The sequence below is a fragment of the Neomonachus schauinslandi genome, chromosome 6, assembly GCF_002201575.2.
Source record: "Neomonachus schauinslandi chromosome 6, ASM220157v2, whole genome shotgun sequence".
Taxonomy (NCBI): Eukaryota; Metazoa; Chordata; class Mammalia; order Carnivora; family Phocidae; genus Neomonachus; species Neomonachus schauinslandi.
This window is the reverse complement of record NC_058408.1, coordinates 115,924,274-115,944,554: the sequence shown is the minus strand read 5'-3', so window position 1 is coordinate 115,944,554 and position 20,281 is coordinate 115,924,274. Positions and strand designations below refer to the sequence as shown.

At 50.5% G+C, this 20,281-nt stretch overlaps 1 protein-coding gene across 1 annotated transcript in view; it reads left to right on the top strand.

The window, feature by feature from the left end:
• Positions 1–6,877: 6,877 nt before the first annotated feature.
• The window catches only part of RASSF4 (Ras association domain family member 4), a 30,896-nt gene continuing 17,492 nt past the window's right edge, over positions 6,878–20,281 (top strand). Inside the window, exons 1-3 of the mRNA XM_044916542.1 lie at positions 6,878–6,916; positions 16,189–16,282; positions 18,185–18,260. Coding sequence (XP_044772477.1) covers positions 16,221–16,282; positions 18,185–18,260 — 138 coding nt within the window. The 5' untranslated portion in view covers positions 6,878–6,916; positions 16,189–16,220. The remainder of the gene's footprint in view (positions 6,917–16,188; positions 16,283–18,184; positions 18,261–20,281) is intronic.

Sequence of the window (20,281 nt, the reverse complement as noted above, 5' to 3'; positions counted from 1 at the left end):
GAGAAGGACAAGATGGGGAATAAGCTGTTGGCCAAACTCACTGATTGTGATGGTTAATTTTATGTGTCCACTTGGCTAAGCCATGGTGCCCCGTGACCTAGTCAAATACCAGTCTAAGTGTTGCTGTGAATGTATTTGTTTGGATATGATTAACATTTAAATCGGTAGACTTTGAGTAAAACAGATTACCTTCCTCGAGAATGGGATGGGCCTCACCCAGTCAGAGGCCTTTCAGAAAAGACAGAGGTTTCCCAAGGAAGAAGCAATTCTGACTCAAGAATGTAACAGAGAACCCCTGCCTGAGGTTCCATTGTGCTGGCCTGCAGATTCTAGACTCAAAGACTGCAGTATCAACTCTTATCTGAGTTTCCAGCTTGCTGTCCTGCCCAAAAGATTTGGACCTGTCAGCCCCCATAATCAGGTGAGCCACTTCCCTAAAATAAATCTCAATCTCTATCTCTCGTTCTCTCTCTCTATATCTATCTATCACATCTATCTCTCGTATCTATCTATCTACCTATTTCTCTGGAGAACTGTGATTCATACACTGATCATTCTAATTCTGTCCCAGCTATAAGGTCGACATCTTATTTATTATGCTGAGAGGGAGTTTGCAAAGTGAAAAGCCAGAGCTGATTCCCAAATGGACACAAAATTGAAGACGGTTATTATTATAGGGCACAACCCTGCCTTAGACACACAGATCTTGAGTTCACAGTTACAAGGTTGGGGAGGAAACTTGGGAAAGCTGGCCCCTGGAACACCAAGAACTAAACAGAGGTGGCTCTGAGAGCAGGTTCAGAGGTGAGGTCAACCTAGCTGAAACATCTTTTTTAAACACAAGGTTAACGGGTCAAGTCTGGCCAGCACGCCACTTCCCCGTTGAGGATGTTTCACATTCCTTAGAAGCTGCATGCGTGGAAGAAGAGGTAGAGGGGCTGTCCTTCCCTCCAGAACACAGCTGCAGCCACATTCTCTGGCTGGTGAGTCTCCCCAGAGCGCCCTGAGGATGATCTGCTTTGAAATACAAAGCCCAGGAACTGGACAAATGGCCCTTGTTTGTGCAAATGCTCTGTGCTCTCTCTCTCTCAAGGTTCCTTTCTTTTCCGTCTGGAAAGTCTCCACTTCCTTTGGCTGTTTAATATCCTAGCTTGAGGGAAGGTCCTAATCGTTTATTATTTTGCCGCCTTGGATCTCAGTCAGTATCTGGCTATTCATAGGAATTCTGGCTCCCAAGCAACACCAGACTCTTTGTAGAGGGAAATCCTTACTTAAGACATTATGCTTTGAGAAACTGTCTTTCCATAAACCATCCTGCCCTTGTACTGCTTCAGGCCATGTCCAGCCAACAGTCTTGCCATTTGTTAAATGAATCAAAATATTGAAGAGCATAAAGTCATTTTCTATTATTAAAATTATAGTTACGTTGAAAATGCAATTTATTCAGACGTCTTGCATTGCCATAGTCATTTTCATCTTATTTCTGAGAGGTTAGCAACTCATGGCCATTACGACATCAATTCATAACCATCAAGTTTCTGGCAGCCCCACATTGTCAGCATCCTCCAGGAGCGGAGCCCAAGTAGAAGGCGGCAAGGTGTATGACGTGTGGGTGGGTGGGGAGGTGACATAGATCTGTGGGAGGCTTGGGAAGGCAGGGAAAACCTAAGGAAGGGAAAAGATGTCCCTTCCTTAGCCTGATTTGTACTGTTGGATGAACCAAATCATATTTATATGTATATATATCCATATTTATATGTATATATCTGTATATATATGTCAGGAAACTAGGGAAGAGAAGAGGTGAAGGGAAAGACCTTTGACTCATTACAACCCAGACGTCTTTATGCTCTCTGCCTAGAGATATTCATGCCATCCTTGTCCTCACATATCTTTAGAGCAGACTTAGGGACCTGACATCCTTTTCTCAAGACCACGTAGAGAAAGGGCAAATATTTTTCCCCAAAAGGAAGTTTCAGGAGCAATTTTTAGCTATCTCACCTTTTAAAGCAAGCTCTCCCCCTCCGAGGAAACCCCGTGCCTAAGCACTTATGAGTTCTGTGACGTGGGATACAAAGCTTTTCCAAAACATAACCACAAAGGACAAATAATATGTAATATGGACAGTGCACGTGTGCATGTGCATATATGTGTGTGTATGTATGTGTCTGTTTAACAAGAAGTCAGTTATGTGGCATACGTTATGCAAATTTATGTCCATTTGGTGAATAAATTCTCATTTTCAGCCTGCCGCTAGCATGGGTTGTAGAGTTCCATATATTAACCCGAAGTTATTATTTATTTGCTAATAAATGGAGTCAATGAAAACCATTTCACATAGGAAAGAAGGGTAGATGGTATGCAGATTATTTGAGAAATCATTTGAAAACTGGTGGCAAATCCTTCTGTATGTTAAGATCATGCAGTGGGATGACCTCACTACCAAGGATTCCATCAAAGCAAGTGGCGCAAGAAGCATTCTGTAAGTGGCCTCTTCCTGCTGGTGGCTTTAATAAAACAGAGCCCATTAAAGGAAAGAAAAGCTGCTTGGTTTAAACTGGATCTTACAGACCTCAGTCTAGTGCAATCATCCAATTGTTTTCTAAAGAATATACATTTGAAATCATGAAGACCGAAAAACTGCTTTTTAAAAGTCACTTGTTCTGAATCTCATGTCAGAGACAGTAAAGGGGGGAAAAAAAAACCATACCAAGTCATCCAGGCAGTTAACCAGCAATTTTAATTCAAACTCTCCTTTAGTGTTTTCAGAGAATGGCCTTGAAAATGATCCTCATTATTAATAGCATTTATGTTAAATCATATAAACCTATCTTTCAAAACTCAGAGAGATCTAAATTGCATCTCGACAACATGTGATTATACCCAGGCATTTTCACAACTTACCTCTCGAAACACCTGAGGAAAGAAGGTGATTTCTCAGCCTTCTTCGAACACTGCACTGTACCAAGAAGCCGCAAGCAAAAGCTGAGCCCCGCACCGTGCCCGGGGGTGGGGGGCAGCCTTATCTGGCGTGAGAAGTCACATGTGTTCTATCAGACATGGGCTCCTTTAAGTGTAGCCCCTTGCAAATCAAACACAAATTCATTCTTGTGGTTCTTTCTTGACTAAAAATGACTAAAAATGTTGGATCGTGAGTGTTTCCATTTGGCTTTTTATGGATCTTACAAATCAGTCTGTATTGTTCACAAAATAAGGACTTTTCTAAAGACTTTCTGATGCAGGAATGCTATAAAAAGTGGAATCGCCCAAGATGAACAGGATAATGCCCTGTTCCTTAATGGACTCCCACAGGCCCCCTCTACTGGGGCGATGAACTAGGGCAAGAAGTCTTGCGGAAATTTCTGTGGGGCCTCAGCTCGTCCCCTCCCGATTGTCCAAAAGAGGTAGATGTTGTTTTACCCTCATTCCTTGGTGGCACAAACATGACCCCCTGGGGTCACCAGAGTGCAAAACCAGATTCTCTCCCTTTATTCACTGTGTCCCCTTGGACGGGGTATTGAGCCTTCCTGAGTCTGTTTTCTCACCTGAATCTGGCAGAAAGGGGCGGGGGAAAGAATCATATACCAGATATTGATTAAACACTACCCATTCCAGACAGAGTCAAGATCTTAAGGGAACAGAAACAGTCTTAATGAGTCTCCTCCCTCAAGGAGCTCGTGATAAAGAAACGAAACCTACAGCTTGCCAGAGAGTAGAATGTGTGAGCCAGTGAGGAGCATTTTAGTTAGGGGACCAGGGAACACCTTGAAGAGAAGGTGGTTTGTGAAGAAAGACCTGAAGAAGGCGAAGGAACATGTCATGTGGACATGTGGGGGAAGAGCCTCCCAGGCTGAGATGACAACAGGGCAAAGGCCCTGTGATGGGAGTGGGCCTTTGCAGGAAAAAGAGTATCACCAGAGCAGAGAGCAGGAGGGCAAGTAGGAGGAGATGAGGTCAGAGAGACAATAAAGGGGGCAAGATCATCTAGGAAAAGAGTTAACTAACTATAGCCTAGGGTCATATGTGACCCCCCACCTGTTTTTGTAAATAGTTTTCTCAGAGCCACAGCCATGCCCTTTGGTTTACACGTCGTCTATGGATGCTTTCAAACTACAACAGCAGAGTTAAGTAGTTGCAACACAGACCATTTAGCCAAAATATTTGCCATCTGGCCCTTTATAGAGAACACAAGTCTCTGGCTTAAACAAATAGGGGTTTATTTTTTTCCAGATGAGTCTAGAGTAGGTAGTGCAAGAGCCCCATGATGTTAATAAGACCCAGATTCTTTTTATCTTTATGGTCCACTAGCCTTAGCATGTGGACATGTTTTATCATGATCTCAAAATAGCTGCCAGTGTTCCAGAAATTACACACGATATCCACATTTGAGACAGAACGGGATATCTGTTCCTTCTACCAGGAAAGCAAAATTTGACTTCACCCCACCCCCAGCACATTTTTGCCTATCTCTTCACCCAGAAGTGGGTCATATGGCCCTGCTAGCTTCAAAGGAAGCTGGGAAAGCCATGAAAAGGATCGTCGAGATTGACTTAGACAGTGGCTTTCAGACGTTTTTGACCATAGCCCACAGTGAGAAACACATTTCATATCAGCCTAATGCATGTAACTGAAACATGGATAATGCAAAGAAAAGTTTCATAAGACACAACTTATACTTACTTTGTGTGCTGTAAACTGATATTTTCTCTTCCATTATTTTTTAAATACAAGTCACATCATCTACTGACTTAATTTCATGACCTACTGTTGGGTTGTTGCAAGTGCCATAGGAAAAATGCAAGTGGTCACTAGGGACTGGCATGGTCCTGGCTCTCCCTCTCTCTCTCAACTTTTTTCCTTTTATTTTTTTTTTTTTAAGATTTTATTTATTTGGGAGCGCAAGAGAGAAACAGAGAACGAGCAAGAGGGAGGAGCAGAGGGAGAGGGAGAAGCAGATTCCCCACTGAGCAGGGAGCCTGATGCGGGGCTTGATCCCAAGACCCTGAGATCATGACCTGAGCCAAAGGCACATGCATAACAGACTGAGCCACCCAGCCGCCCCAACTTTTTTCCTTTTCTGTTCCTTTCCTTCCTTTCTCTCTTTTTTCCAAAGGAGAAAGTGGATAATGGATTGGCAACTAACAAAATCCACAACACCCACCATAAGTGAGCTGGGGAGCAAATACAGTTTCATTGAAAACTGAAGGAAAAGGTGATCCTCCTTCTGAAGGAACTAAGGACCCTGATGATGGACGATGGACACTTGTGTTCCATGTAAAATCCAGGTGGAAATATCCATTCCCTGGGGGTGTTGAGGGGATTGTGTGGGATCCCCGATGTATTGCACTAGCACAGTGCATGACACACAGTGGGAGTGCAAGACACATTGGGTTGCTTCCTCAAACACAATCATCACTCCAGGCTAGTCCTGGCCCCAGACATAGCATCAACTAGGTAAGAGAGAATGATTCATTCTCAAGTGCTGGAAAGCCCCAGGGAAATTGTATGTTACCCTGGTGCTATGTTTATTTACCCTACTGGGCATAGAATGAATACTCAGAGGTTAAGGGCTATGTTGAATTTTGCCCACTGTTTCCGAAAAACTTTCAGAAGCACCAGTTACTGGCCTCAGCTTTGATGACCAGAACTTTGGGCTGTGCAGGAGTGGGGGTCGCTGACCACAGGGGAGCCCTGAGCTGGCCAAGGATGGGTCATTCTTCACAGATTCATGCAAAGGCAAAGTTGAAGAATCTCTGGTCATTTTTAGTCCCCTCGCTTTTGCAGGTGGGGAAATTGAGGCAATTGCAACATGGCAAGGTCATGCAGGAAATAGACAGCAGAGCCCAATCTCTTGACCCCACATCCCCCAGCCCTGACAACAATGATTAGCACAGCCCCTCTCAAGAGGGGGTCAGGGGCCCATAAACTCAAATCCCAGGCTGACTTTACCTGCATTTTTCTAGAAGGTACATACCAGGTTCTAAAATAGCCATCTGTTTCTACAAAGATTAAGAACCACAGATCGAATGACACTAAAATGATTTGTGTTGAGAGTAGGGGAGAAGAGATCCAAAGGTCAGGACTAGGGATGGTGATATAAAACAGAAACTGCAAATGTTTCCATCAGCCCTTTCCCCATCCCCCACCCCACCCCCGCCACCCCCGCCACCCCACACCCCAGAAACTAAACTGAGCTCCCCAAAAGGCCTGTGGGCTTCAGTCCCCTCTGCCCCGGTCGGTGCAGGCAAATCCTCATTCAGCTGGCGGTGACTGGAAGAGAAGTTTATCTCCTCTTTACCATCGGATCCGATTTCTTAAACGCGGTGGAGCTCTGAGAGGCCACGCCAATCAAACAGCAGGACCACACACAGGTGCCCCGTGAGCAAAAAAGATAACGGATAACGTCCTCCCCAGCGCACACTAGTAATTTCGGCGCCCACTCAGCGGCCTTTGTTGGAAGCCCAAGGGTCCTGGCCACCCAAGGGTCCCGGACTCCGCCCACACCCCGAACCCTCCAGGCAGAGTCTGGGCTGCTTCCTTCCTTCCTTCCGGGCGCCCTCGTCATGGTGCGAGGACACATCTAGGGTCTGACTCCCCAACCATCCCCGCCGCCCCTCGGGCACCACCCGGAGCCCACCCTTCGCGGTGTGCCGGGGGCGGGGCGGGACGGACGGGGCGGCTCCATTGGCCTGCGCGAGACGAGGGGCGGGGAGGAGGCGGGGAGGGGCGGGGCGGAGAGGGACAGATGGGGCGGGCCATTGGCCAGTGCCGGGCGAGGGGCGGGGAGGGGCGGGGAGGGGCGGGCCCTACGCGCCAAGCCCCGGGGACCTGAGGCTTTAGGCGCTGCGGACACAGCTCGGGTGCCGGCGAGGGCACAGCATGGGCAGAGGCTTCCGGACTGCGCGATGAGCGGAGGGTGAGTGATGCACAGGCAGGAGTTTGGGGGCGTCCAGGGAGCACCGTCTCCTGTCCCCGAGCCCGAAACCGCCCCCAGCCGTGGACTCTGGAGCTCGGGCACCGGTGCCCCTTGGCTGCCGCGTGCAGAGTTCCCTCCCCCTGCCAGCCTGGTGCAGCCCGGGCCTCAGGCCCGCTGCTGAGAGCGGGCACTGCGCCAGGCACCTTCTCCAGGGGGAAGGCACTTCAAGAGCTCGAACCTGGGCAGGATAGGTGAGAGCGGCCGCAGGCTACACCTTTGCTTACCTTGTCTCTTGTCTTAGGCATTGATCTTAGTTGGGGGGAGAGGCCCAAAGAGGCTCTGACACAACTCTCAGATTTCACAGATGGAAAACCGGCGCCGAGACAATAGCAGAAGGTAGCAGAAGGAGGGGCTTGCCTCACCATGCTATTTATAAAGGATTTGCCTGGTTCCCAGACCTGTGCAAAGGGCGGTAGCACAATATGGCACCTACTTCTCACAGCCCTGATATTTTCATTATCCCCATTATCAGATGAGAAAACTGAGGCTTACAGAGCTATGGAATTGTCCAGTTTCACCCAGTGGTGGAGTCAGGATTTGAACTCAGACTTTGTTGTGCCAGGTCTCATTCATTTCACCCACTGACTTCAGAGTTCACCCTGCCTGCCATCCTGTCCTCCCCCACGCCCCCCATGCTCCTGACTCTGATTCTGGAGAGATGCTTCAGAGTTTTGACAACCTGACACAGCCCTGTGGGAGGGAGGGCCCCCTCTCACACACCATCAGTGCAAGGCCAGTGCTGGCCGGTGCTTTCTTAAAACACTGTAAGGAGATCTTTAGTAATCTCACTTCACAAACAAATAAAGTTGCAGCAAATGGGGCTGGGATTCTGGAATTTGAACCCAAGCAGGTTAGACTCCAAAACCACACACTTACACTGGCTGAAGAAACCCTTACTAGCTTCTCTGTAGTTTTAAACTGCTCAGGGGGCAACCAAGCTTTGTTGCCAGTAGCCATGACTTAAAAAAAAAAAAAAAATTGCAGTAAATTGGTAGAACTAACAGGTGAACCTGCTCCCCAGTATAATTCCTGAGCTATGGGCCACCAGTGTGGGAGGTGCTAGAGGGAGGAAGGGAGGAAGGAGAGACTGGGGGAGCGAGAGGAGAGGAAGGGGGAGGAGACAAGGGGAAGGGAAAGAAGGGAAGACGATGGAACGCATTAAACTTAGGTCAAAAAATTTCTGTCTGGAAGTTGTAATGGGTTGTGTTTCAGCACTTTGTCAGTGGCAAAGTGTATTTTCAGTAGTTCTTGTCATAATTCTCTGTGTGTGTGGTGCTGGTGGTTCAAGACTTGACAGTGAAAGTGAGGTTGAGGCCACAGATTAGACAGCCCCTGTGAAAGTGGGAAGGGAGGCCCTGTTTCCACCCTGAGATTCCAATGGGTGGCCTGGAGGTGGAGAACAGAGTGAAGGTCCAGGGCCCCCCTGGGTCAGGGTCAGCTGGACAATGCCAGAGAACCAAGGCAGGAGCAGAACTCATCATGTCGCAGTTCAGATCCTGTCAATGCAACGTCTAACAGGGAGACCCTGACTAGGAGGTCTTCCAGAAGGCACTCTGGACTAGGTCCCAGGGGACCTGGGCCCTGGTTTGGAGAGTAAACTCAGCCATATGTCCTTGCTCACAGCCACTCCAGCTGGGAGGGCTGCCCTCCTCTTTGAGTCCCACATCCCATCTCCAGAACCCCGCTATCTCTTCCGACCCCCGTTGCAACCTGTCTTGGGAGCCTCGGCTTATTATGGGTGAGCTCCATGTGAGGCCCATCTTACAGCAGTCAGCGATTCAGCTAATGAGGAACCTGAGGTTCAGAGAGAGAAAGGGGCTTGGCCTAAGGTCACACAGCTGACGAATCACAGCAGAGCTTTAAACCCAGATCCTTGTGAAGGCTGGGTGGTTATCTGGTCAGAGAGTACACTGAAGGAAATATTTTGGAATTGCTTTAAAGTAAATTAAGATCAAATAGGAAGTGGCTGTTCTTTCCAGAGCTTCTTCTCTTATTAAAGGGGAACTTACAGTTTGCTCAGTTTTCTTTTCTGGCTGCCTGACCTTGTTCCCCAGGATGCACTACTGCGGGAAAGATTAGGAACCTCTTCCGCTTGCCCCGCCTGACTCTGGGGCGGTGGGAGCAGGGAGCTCATGCAGCCCCATAGCTGCAGAGCTGGGAAGAGCCCTGAAGACATTCTGGGCTAGCTGCCCGTACAATCCTGGCTAAACTGAGGCCCAAGGGACAGCACAACATGCTGGAGTCACACGCCAGGTGCATGCGGCAGCAAAACCCACACCCAGACTTCTCTCTGGGAGGCCCCTTTGCCTCCTGTCTCTCACTGTGACACGTTTCAGCAGAGGTTCTTAACCTGGGATCTGGGGATCCAGGGGCACCCGAATAGGGGCTTCCTGAGGCCCCTGCAGTGGTATACAAATTTGGTGTATGCATACTTGCACACTCATGCACATATGTGCATTTTCCCGGGGAGTGTGTGTTACGCTTTCAAGAGATTCCAAAGGGCTCTGTGGCCCAGAAGATTCTGAGCCACACGATGTCTCACAAGAAAGCACCCCCAGCAACTGCACTTGGCCCACAGGCCTGGTGCTGTAGACAGCAGAGGTGGGGGCAGCCACGGAGAGCCCCCGGTGCAGCCCTGCAGCTGCTGGCTCGGAGGGCTTGCCCCCCAGACTGCCCCCACCCCTGGCCCCAGGCACTCAGGATCTTGGTCATTCGGAGCACCTGTTTGGCCCAAAAAGCATGGCTTAGAGGATTCCTGCTTGCATGGATCCCAACTTCCAGAGGGAAGAGGTGAGCCTGGTTTTGGCAGGAAGGGCCCCTCCGGCCTCTGGTGTGTATGAGAGAGGGAGCGGGAGGGAGCCTCAGGTTGCCGTGCCTTGGAAAGCAAGAGCAGAAACCAGAAATCCTGCCGCAGGGGCCTGGATGAGGCACTGCCTCCGAGCTAGGGCTGTCTGGAAGATGCGAGCAAGGCCAGCCTGCTCGGGTGCGGAGGGCCAAGCTCTTCAGAGGAAGGGCACCAGGGTCAGGGAGGCCTGGGTGCCAGGATGGGCTCAGGGAGACCTGTGGGTGGGAGCCCAGGACCCTGGAGGTGGGGAGGACGCAGCAAAGGCGAGTTGGGGTCCGTGAGTCAGCCCAGGAGAAGGCAGTGGTGGAGGTGGCTGGCGGCCCTGCAGTCACCTCTCCTGCTCTCCCTCAGCCACCATCACCTCCATCTGGACCACGCACAGTGTCCCCCGGGTCCTCCTTCCTAGCTACCGTGCTGAGGCAGGGAGGGGCGTGGCTGAGCCCAAGGCAGATGGTGGCAGAGGGAGGGGAACGGCCGTTGGAACTGGAGAGTGGGGGAAGGACAGCCATGTGGAGGGGCAGGGGCAGCAGCTGCTGAGTCGCTGCCTGCCATCCGCACCCCAACAACTGGCTTTCTCAGTGAACATGTGCTGCTGAGGGGCTGCCTGTGTCCAGCCATGCCCCCTCTCAGAGGCAGCTGGTACTGGCACCAAGCCCTGCACTAAGGCTCCTGCCATTTGCTGGCTGACAGGTGCCGGAGGGGGGCTGTGGGGGCCTTTAGGGCTCCTTGTTTTCAGTGCCTCCTGCTGCCCAGCTCCCCCTCCCCGGCTGGCCTTCAGAAGTTGTGGTCATGGGTTTCAGAGCAGGGAACTTAGGCTTCTCAGGAATGCCAGGCAGTGGCCCTGCACCTGCCCTCTCTCTCTGAGCCTCCTGCCTCCTTCCAGTCGAAGCAGCCTGGGTCTGAGGCTCCCAGCTGGGTCCCACCGCTCTGTCCTCCTTTCTTTCCCTTCCCATGTCACTTTATTTACACATTAGATTTTAATCATGCCTAAAGAAGAAAATAAGCATCATAATTTTATAAAGTATTAGAGGTTACCAGATCTCACAGACATCCCCAGAACATTTAAATTTGGATATTGATGCATTTGCCATTTTGCCAAGTGAGGACAATGACCATCTATTTTCGCCATCATTGTATGAAAAGAGAGGGCATTGTAAGAGGAAAAAGTAGGCAGCACAGAGTCCCAAAAGAAAAGGCTTTCAAATGCACTCAGTTTGGCTTCATGAATACCCCACTCCCTTAGCCTTTTTCTCCTTTACCCCTGGCCAGCAGGATTGGGCTGCGGTGGTGACCCGAGGAGCCACAAAGCTGCCTTCTTCTGTGATAACCGGCTCCATGACCACAAACAAGGTCAATATGGGCCAAGCCTCGCAGTTGTAAAGGCTTCAGTGTCCTTTGTCCCAAATCAAAGGCCAGGGACAATGGCCAAGGCAGGCTGTGGTGCTGGCTGTCCTTAGCAGCCCCCCTGCACGGCTGGCCGAGCAGCCGCTGAAGTGGAAAGCAAGAACAGTTCACTGCCTGTTCACTGGGCACAGGTAACCATGGCTGGCACGTCGCCCTGGGGCCACTTGTCTGGGGACAAGGAGCCCTGGCTGCAGTCTGAGTCCTCTAGTTGGGAACAGAGCCTCCTCCAGCCCTGGGAGAAAACACTGAGGCCTGAGCTGTGTGCCCGGGGGTTGGGGGAGGGGAGCAGGCTGGGACAAAGAGGGCTGGCCTCCCAGAGCCTCAGGGCTTGGCCTGCCCAGCTGCATTTGTCACTCTGGTTTTTGGACTGCGCCTGGGTGGCAGGCCGGCTCCAGCACATGCTCTCCCCCACTCCAGCTTCAACCAAAGTAGCCTTGCTTTAATCTGTTTGTGCATTGGGCTTCTGCCTTTACAAATAAGATTGTCTGTTTTATTAAAGGTTGAAAAGCATTCCATTAGAGATTGTCCAAGGCCCTGTCCAGTGCACAGGGAGAGTGAATGTTTAAGGGAGTTTCAGAAGCACGTTCTGAACAGAGGGATCTCTGCTTTCTTCCGAGGGGGTTCCTCCTCTCTCTCTCTCTCTCTCTCTCTCTCTCTCTGTCCCTCCCTCCCTTTCTCTCTCCCTGCCTTGCAGCTCTCTCATTCAGCAGTTCTCTCTAGGGTGCCCCTGCGTCACACGTGCACCTCACTTTAGAACTCTACAAGACACAGGGATTATCAAAATGGGTGAAAAGCATCTCAAGTTCAGTCTGCTAAAGGAGGCACAAATGCACAGTGTTCAGATTTGGAGTGGAAGTCTGTGAGTGACCCCCAAGTTTAGCTCTGGAACTCAGGGAGGTGGAGATGTTCTCTACCTCAAAGAAAAGACTGTTTTTCCAGGGGGCCAAGGTTCCTACCCCATAAGGCTCAGACCCAGCCCAACAAGTTGGAAGAGATCCCCTTGGCTGAAGTGTCCCCTTCATTGCCTCCCTGAAGCCTTGCTCACTCATCTTCTGCACTCCCCCGGGATGGCATGCCCCATTCTCCATCTCTGCCAAGCTAAGCTATTTACCCTCTGGGTCACCTTCCCCTTTCTCCTTTCACTTGCCCATCTATAATCCGAGACCATTCTTTTTTTAAAATTTTTTTAAATTAACATATAATGTACTATTTGTTTCAGGGGTACAGGCCCGTGATTCATCAGTCTTATATAATTCACAGCGCTCACCATAGCACATACCCTCCCGCATGTCCATCACCCAGCCACCCCATTCTTCACTTTCCTCCTGACTCCTTCCCCCAACTGATGCCACCCATCTCCAGCTGGAGCCACTCAGCATGTTGGTCACATCCTTCTAAAGAGCAGATTCTGGACACTGAAGCTCTCTGGAAAGCCAATGCAGGGAATGTGTTACTTAGTACTATGCTTTGCAAATAGTATTATCCAGAGTCCTAGGCAAAACCCTGGATGGGGTTCCCCAACACCCACCTCACTGTCAACCAAGCAGCCCCCTTTAATCTGATTTGCATAAATATTCCATTTGAACAGAGAGTTCTACAGTTGAGAAAATTGGAGATCAATATTCCCATTGCACAGATGGGAAAATGAAGGCACAGAGAGGCTAAGGCAGGCAACTGAAGCCATGAGGGTCTTTAGCAGCTCCTGGCCCAGAGCTCTTTAGGAAGCATATTAATAACTAATCACTGCATGACTTACAGAGGTTCCACTTATAAGTATTCCTACTAAACAGAGCAAAATCGGCATATTCCCCACATGGTGTGGGAGAATCAAAGTATTGTAAACTGGGTCCTGTGGTGAATCAGAAGTCACACACTAGAGCCCCACCAAGGTCACCTGTCTTGCAAGTGTGCTTTGTCTGGTTACATTTTATTTTTAACTATATATTTTTTAACTGAATAATTTCCTGCATTAGTCAGGATAGTCTAGGTCATGCTGCAGTAACAAATCCCTGAGACACCAGCAGCTTTTCCCAGCAGAGCATTATTTCTCTTCCCAGTCCATATCCAGAGTGGGTTGGCCGAGGACTCTGCTCCACAGAGGCACTCGGGGACCCAGGCTGACCATCTGGAAGCGGCACCAATTGGCACATGCAGCTTTCTGGGTCACCATGGCAGAGACCAGGGTCACACACGGCTTGAAAGCACTAGCCTGAGAGTGACACACAACCCTTCTTGCGTGTGACATGTGAGGTGTTAGGCACATGGCCCCACGGGGGCCTGGAGGAATCTGAGCTAGCACAGGTCAATGTCTCAGCCACAGTGTCCACCTTTAAACAGTGAAATGTAGCCCATACAAATCCAGATGTCTGGCTTCTCATGACACTCCAGAAGAACTGACCCTCCAGAGAAGGAATGTGTCCGCCAAGTCCCCATGGACTCCACTGACCAGTATCTCAGCGGAGTCACTTCCCTGACCCTGGAGACATTTACATGTTTTATTCCAGCTGGATATGCACAACTCTTGGAAAACTGACTTTGGAGGACCCCGTGAGGCTTCTCAAATTCATCCAATAATTTAACAGCCATCTATGTGCCTCCTGCTATGTGTCAGGCTCAGGTTTGGGGCTGGAAATGGGGTGAGCCAGAAAAGTACTGTCCCTGGTGTGGAGGCCTGCAGCTTCAACCTCACCACCCACTCCCTGCCCCCCCCCCCACTCCCCCAGCCTCCGATCAGCTCCCTCACACACGGGCCAGGCCCTGCAGACCCAGCACAGCCAGGAGCCCAGAGCAGGTGCTGGACTGGAAAGGAGCCTCTCCTGATACGGGAGGAGGTGGCTCTTCTGGCAAGGGTGTCCTGGGGAGCTCGCAGCTGAGCATAGGACAAGGAGGAGGCTGTTTTCTGGACAGCACCATGAAGACCCAGAAGGAGGACAAAGCGGAAAGCCTGTTAGGAGAAATGAGAGCAGCTCAGGGAGGCTAGAGCTCCTGGCAGGGAGTGAGGAGGGGTGGGAGAGAAGCTGGCTACAGAGGAGACAAGGGGAAAAACCACCTGCTGTTACTTCTGGGCAAATCCAGCCCTTCCCACGATGAGCCTGCATAAAGCGAGACACAGTAGTGCCATGAGCCCACAGAAGCAGCAGAGAGTGAGAAACCCAGATACTTTTCTTGGGCTGAAGCCAGCTCTGCATGGAAGTATTTGAGGAACTGCCCAGAGAGGGAGCCTGGCAGATCACTTTTTCCACTGGAGCCTCAGGACCTGAGGAACTGAAACCCGATTTTGAAATCCTGTTGCCCAAGAGCAAGGCCCCCGCTTCAGGCCCCCATGGTGCCTAACCCTGTGCCCTCTGGAGGTAGGACCTCACTGTGGCTACAGCAGGGGGCCTAACCTCTCTCTAGGCCACGTTTTGCCTCAGTCTAGACCCAGGCAGAGTGGAAGTGTTTATAGGATGATACTGAGGTCACTGAGAAGCCCACCTCCCTCAGTTTGTTCCCGTTCTCTATGTTTCCCTGCTTCCAGAATCAAATGGTAGTTCAAGCCTGATGCTATCATGGAAGGCAGGCTTGTCTTGTTTGTGGATGGTATCAAACAAGCAGGAAGACAGGGTGTACAGCTGGTCAGAGTCAGGGCCCAAGGGGATGGAGTGCTCTGAGGACATTAATACAACAGCAGTCGAACCTGACCGTGAACCCCCAGGAACATGTGTGCGCGCGTGGGGAAGACCTGACTGAGCCAGGTTTGTGAGAACAGACGTTGGGGTTTTGTGAAGGAGCCACTCTGCAATGCGAAGGACAAGGTGTGTACCCTTTCTGGGCCATTTCCCAGCGTGACTTAACCCCTCAGAGTGCTAGCGGCAACTTGAGAGAAGAGAAGGAGGGACAGGGCCAAGACTGGGGGCAGCGGAGAGAAGCTGTGGCTCACTGCCCAACACACGGCATGCCTCAAGAAGGGAGTTGTTAGCCAGAGTAAGTTGGAGAGGGAGAAAGTTGAAATCTGTGCAGAAGATGGCAACAAGCTAGAGAAAGCACCAGTGGATTTCCCCAGGAGGGTTTGAGAAGCTCCACAAAGTTTTCCAGGCTGTGAAGACACAGTCTCATGTGTGAATCAACTAACAGTCCTATAGGGCAGAGGTCACCCTATTGCATAGATGAGAAAAAGAAGGCTGGAGGGTTTAAGTCACTGTGCAAGATTAATACAGGGAAGGGGTTAAGAGACCAGAATCTAGGATCTAAATGCTTGTGTTCAAGTACTGACTTTACCACTGATTCGCTGGGAACCTTGGGCGAAGTACTCAACTTCTGACTCTGTTTTCTCATCCATAAAATGGGAATAGGATAATACTTACCTCATACTATTGTTGTAAGGCGTAAATAAGATAATCCGTAGAAAATGCTCAACACAGTCTCCCGAATGTGGTGACCACAGTACCGAGTAACCCATCACCAGGAGAGCTGGCCCAGGTGTGCCGATTCCAAAGGCAGTGATGGGGCCACCAGCCTGGGCTTGGTAGGAATGGAGGAGAAAGGCCCAGGGTGCTTTGGGGGTTTGGAAGAGCAATGGAGGCGGAAACCATCCTTCAGGGTGTCCCAGCTGAGGGAAGAGAGCCTGTGGTCTGAAGCATCTATGAGATTGATCCAGATTCTTAGGGATTATGGAGAGATTCTGGGAGGGGGGCTGATAGAGCTGGTACTGGGTGCCAGCTAGCTCCGCAGTTCTGACCTTGCCCCCCACCCACCAGGGGAGCTTGGCTGCCCCGGGTGGGTGTGGGGCCCCATTAAGTCCTCTGAGCCTGATCCTTCAGCTGTGGCCGCCCTGTGCCAAGGAGTGGAGGGAGGAGGGGCGCGGGCGGGATGGGAGGTGGAAGGTGAGCCTGAAGCCACAGGCTGGCACACCAGGGCTCTGGACACTGCACTGGCCAGCGCTTCTCCAGGCTCACCTGTCTGTGCTTCCTCCTCTTCCCAGCAGGTAACTTCCGAGTCTGCAGACAAGAGGGGAAGATGAAGGAAGACTGTCCGCCCAGTTCTCACGTCCCCATCAGCGACAGCAAGTCCATCCTGAAGTAAGGCTTTGCGTACAGGGAGGGGATCTTCTTGTGGCCACACCTTGCCATGGACAGACTTTGGGTGGAGGGAGTCGGGGCACCTTTCATAGAGATGACGATGTGCCTGCTCCAGGGACAGTGATGGGGGCACTTCTTTTTGAAGCCTGTGTCCTTGGAGATCAAGGATCTCTTTGGGGTGTGGGTTTGACTCCTGCCTCCTCAGGCCCACAAAGGCAGGAAAGCATGGCAATGTCCGCCGTGGCTCTGCACAGATGGCATTTAATTGATTCAAAAACTAGAGCAATTCTAACATTCTTATCATGTTAAACAGTTCAGGGGGGAAAAAGAAAAAAAAACTCAAAATAGGTTTGGAGTTTTTACTGAAAAAAGTGCATTTTATTGACACAATAATTTTTAGCTCTGCTTATTTTTAATTTTATTTACTATCTGTCTTACCATAAAAAAATGTTTAGAATAGTTTTTCAAATTTATTTCCCAACTAAAGAAAAGTGTATTTTTTATGTTATCTTGCTTTTTGAGTCCTGAGTCCAAATCTTTTCTAAATTTGGGCAGCTCCTATCTGCCACGTTGAAGAGAAGCCAGCCTCCTAGCTTTTGCTGACCTCCTTCCTGGGTCCCCCTCTCAGAGACCTGAGAAAACAGACGGCACTCCATGCACAGTGCTGCCCACACCATCATTTTCCTGGTTTAAATTTTATAATGAGAATCATGTTAAATGCAACTTTGGGAAACGTCATAATCAGAACCATAACATGATTGATTTCATGTATAGGTGTCCTACCAAGTTTATGTTCAGCATTTACATACTTACAGACACAGTGAACCTGCAACATTGACTCTTGCTGTGTTAATGGCGTCCCATTCACTGAATCACAAGTGCCTCACTTGCCCTGTCAGGTACCATCACCCCTACATCGGGAAGCACACCCGAGCACCAGCAGCAGGTGTTTCTCGTCCATACCCTGGCGGACTCCAGTGTCAGCGAAGGCACTTCCTGAAGAGATTCTAGAGCAGGACCATCCGGTAGGGGAGCCATGAGCCTCGGTGGCTGCCAAGCGCATGACTTACAGCTGGAGAGGAGTAGTGAATATAAAAGACAAGTAGCAAACACTCATTACAAAATAAAATAATGAACAAGATCTCGTTAGTAGTTTTTATATTGATTCCACGTGGACATGATAAAATTTTAGATACATTGTGCCATAAAACAAAATGTATTATGAAAACTAATTTCCCCTGTTTGTTTTTTCTTTGTAATATGACTACTAGAAGATTTAAAATTACATGCGTGGCTCGCATTTCTTATGTACGGGACCGCACGCCCCTGCAGAGCCCCGCTGGGGTGCAGGGACTCTCTTCTCTCTGCCACGGCCTCGCTTTATTCCGGGGAGAAGGCGTTTGGGGCACAGACCTTCAGGATCTTCTCTCACAGCTGTCAACTTCATCTCATGATCATACCTCCATAAAGGCAGGACGAGGAAGAAGCAGGCACCCCTCATGGTGCCCCCACAGCAGCCCACCAGGCCCTTATAGGAAATAATATGGGGGAGAAAAGCAAGAGTCTTTAAAAGGCTAATGATCTAATCTCAGGGAATTTATTGAGGAAGTGACTCGGAAGTAAAGTACAGGGAGATTGTCAGGACCTCTGATCTGTGATAGTGAAAGTGTGCACACACAATTTGCACAATTACTTGGGCCATCTGTGAGTTTCTCCTCATCCTCTTCCCACCCCTACACCTTCCACAAGGGCTGACATGTGAAACCTCTAGAAGACTGAAATGCGTGTGTCTGATGGCAGAGTCTAGTCTCTAAACTGATTGTGTGTGGGCAAGACATCTGTCATTATGTCCCAAAGCCCTGCCATGCCCCAAGTTTATTATGTGTGTCTTTACCTTTTTAGGTCGGAGCTCTTAAGCTTGCTAAAAACTTACAACTGCTACCATGAGGGCAGAAGCTTTCAGCTGAGACACCGAGAGGTAAGGCCTGTTTCTCTTCTTTATTCATAGGCCACCATCCATCCTGGTTTGCTGAAGACAGTCCTGGTTTATACCTGTTACTCCAGGGCCATTATTAAGACCATTGCCTTCACTCTCAGAAGTGTCCCAGTTTGGATAACGAATTATGAGGTCGCCCATCTTCTGAGTTAGAGACCAGGTTACCAGCAGCCAGGCCATCTCCTTGGAGGTCCTGTAAGGGGTGCTGAGGGTCAGAGCATTCCCCCCCCCACACACAGACCCAGCAAGAGTTCAGAGCAGGTAGAAATAATCGCCTGTGGGTCTTCTCCTTCCACCTGGGACTTTTGCCTAGACGAACTGCCAGGACACTGGAATTTGAAATCTTCGAGACTCCACAGCCCAGTCCCTTCTCTGCCCATCCCACAGCACAAATAAGGAACTCAACACGGGGCTCTGGTTTGCCCAAGGTCACAGGGCAATCGAGAAGTGAAAGCAGTCTCCATGTTTGTCAGTCAGAATAAACATCAGAGGAAAGCTTTGAAATGGAGGAGAGCTCCCCAAAGGATGCTCGCAGGGCCAGGCAGCTCAGAATGGGAGAGGCAGGGCAGGCTTGGGGAGTGGAGGACGCCGGAGAGCACGTCCCGTCAGGAGACGCTGCTGTGCAGGAACGTGGGCTCCAGACAGCCAGACTCTTCCTAATTTTTCAAAAGAAGTTAGATATCCAGAATTTCATGTGGAATTTCCCAAACCTCAAAACACCATGCTGGCTAAACAAAACACGTCCGTGGGCGCAACACAGCCCAGGCCTGGCTATTGTCACGCGGCTCGGGAGCCTGGGTGTGGGAGGCAAGCTGCTGGCCCGTGGTCCAGGCAGCACTGGGCCTGGGAGGGCACACGCCTCCCACGCCACCTCCCCTGGGCCCGCTCAGCCTGCACAGGGCCTCGGTCCCCGCCCCCTTGGCCCGGCCCCGCTCTTCATTCTGCAGAGCAGCTCTCTGACACCTCTCCCACCAGCCTGCCGCAGCCCTGCTCCCCCCGGGGCTCTGATGCCACCCCCCTGCTATCTCTGGTTTTGCTGCTTCTTTCCTTACCTGAGTGCCTGGCTGGTTTCGGGCACTGGGCCAGGCACAGCGCGCCAACCCACCATAGATGTTGGGGGACTAACCAGCAGGCACAGGCCCGGGGCAAGCTGAGATGGGTCCTGAGCACTGGACAGTTTTGGTCTATGCTAAGTGCAGAGTTGGACCCACCTCAGTCATTGTGCGGGAGGCGTGCGCTAGGGTCTTCTGGCTGGGCCCTGTTCCTCAGCCCTGGGCCGTTCAGTGATTGATCGCAGACTTGGCAGCTCTCAACCTGTGGTCTGTGCACTGGCAGCCTCAAGGTCACCTGGGACTGGTGAGAAATGCAAATTCTTGTCACCCTCCTGCCCCCAGGTCTGCTGAATCAGAAACTCCTTATGTTCCATCTGTGTTTTAACAAGCCCTCCAGGAGATTGTGATGAAGGTCAAGTTTGGAGAATTGCTACTCTAAGAGCTTGGCCTTGGCCCTTGGGATTCCCCAAGACAATCCCCTCTGTTGGAACAGTCGTGTGGGGCGTAGGGCTGGGAAGCCCCAAACCTATGCCCTGTGTTTGTGTGTGACAGGAGAGTCCATGTGGAAAAGTGAGAGACCCCAAAAAGGGGAAGAGGTGTTCCTGACAGCCCCTGTGGTAAGAAGTTAACACCCCACAGACGGGGGTTTTCCTGTTCCTAACCTTAAAGAGGGATAAGGATCTGACTTGATCTCCCTGGAGCCAGAAAGTACCTTTCAGGAAACTTCCTCAGCCTGAACAGCCAAGGGGCACCAGGCTGAGGGAGTATGCGTCCTCGGGGGGTGACCGCCACCACACAAAGGACGTAGGCCTGGGCAGCACAGAGTTCTGACACTAAAATGCATGACTGATTCCTGGACACTGAGTGCCTCCGTGACCCACCCACCAGCCTGTGTTCAGGCCTCTGTGGTTTCTCAGAACGCAGAATTTAAATGTATGGCTTACGTTCTGC